The 990-nt window shown below is 54.8% G+C and overlaps 1 protein-coding gene across 1 annotated transcript; it reads left to right on the top strand.

Annotated features, from left to right (window-relative positions):
• On the top strand, positions 1-912 carry LOC111786973 (AT-hook motif nuclear-localized protein 22-like; the record flags this gene model as incomplete). The annotated part of the gene is given in 1 exon segment (XM_023667152.1): positions 1-912. A coding segment is annotated over 1 exon segment (885 nt). The 3' UTR covers positions 902-912.
• Positions 913-990: the final 78 nt, after the last annotated feature.

The following is a 990-nucleotide window of genomic DNA, read 5'->3' as shown; positions in this document are numbered from 1 at the left end:
ATTGAATTGAAACCCCATGGATGCCCACTCTCTTCCCCCTCCTTTCCACACACGGGATTTCCATCTCCAACAACAATTCCACCACAACAATAATTCTGAAGAAGAACATAGCGCCACCACTACTCGTCTCAAACGAGATCGCGACGATGATGACCACAACAACTCTGCCCCCACCAGCGCTGCCGACGCTGCCGCTGCTGATGGAGAGATTACTCGACGACCCAGAGGAAGACCCGCCGGATCCAAGAATAAACCCAAGCCACCAATTATTATTACTCGAGACAGTGCCAACGCCCTTCGGACTCATGTCATCGAAGTCACTGACGGCTGTGACATCGTCGACAGCGTCGCCACCTTCGCTCGCCGCCGCCAGCGCGGCGTTTGCATTATGAGTGGTACTGGCACCGTCACCAACGTCACTCTCCGCCAGCCGGCCTCCCCTGGTGCAATTGTCAACTTACATGGTCGCTTTGAGATCTTATCCCTTGCCGGCTCTTTCCTCCCTCCGCCGGCTCCTCCAGCTGCAACCAGCTTGACTATTTACCTCGCCGGCGGTCAGGGGCAGGTAGTCGGTGGTAGCGTTGTGGGTACTTTAGTCGCCTCCGGCCCCGTCGTCATCATGGCTGCCTCGTTTAGCAACGCTGCTTATGAACGCCTGCCGTTGGAAGACGACGACCAACCGCCGATGCCGCCACTGCAGGGCGGAGGCGGAATTGGGTCGCCGGATGAAGTTGGACAGTCCCAACCGCCGCAAACAGCCCATCATCAACAGCAACAACAACAACTTCTGGGCGACGGAAATGTGCCGTTATTTCACGGTTTGCCTCCGAATCTGTTAAACTCAATTCAAATGCCGCCATCGGAAGCAGCTTATTGGGGTACGGCTCGACCTCCGTACTAACCCCCCCCTCCTCCTCCCCAAAACATATATAAATATATATAATTTCCATATCCTTTTGAGTTGTTTGTTAGGTAGCCACTCAGGCATGG

The sequence above is a fragment of the Cucurbita pepo genome, unplaced genomic scaffold (genome assembly GCF_002806865.2).
Source record: "Cucurbita pepo subsp. pepo cultivar mu-cu-16 unplaced genomic scaffold, ASM280686v2 Cp4.1_scaffold003734, whole genome shotgun sequence".
In the NCBI taxonomy this organism is placed as follows: Eukaryota; Viridiplantae; Streptophyta; class Magnoliopsida; order Cucurbitales; family Cucurbitaceae; genus Cucurbita; species Cucurbita pepo.
Note: the sequence above shows the minus strand (reverse complement) of the source record. Positions and strands in the feature narration are given on the sequence as shown.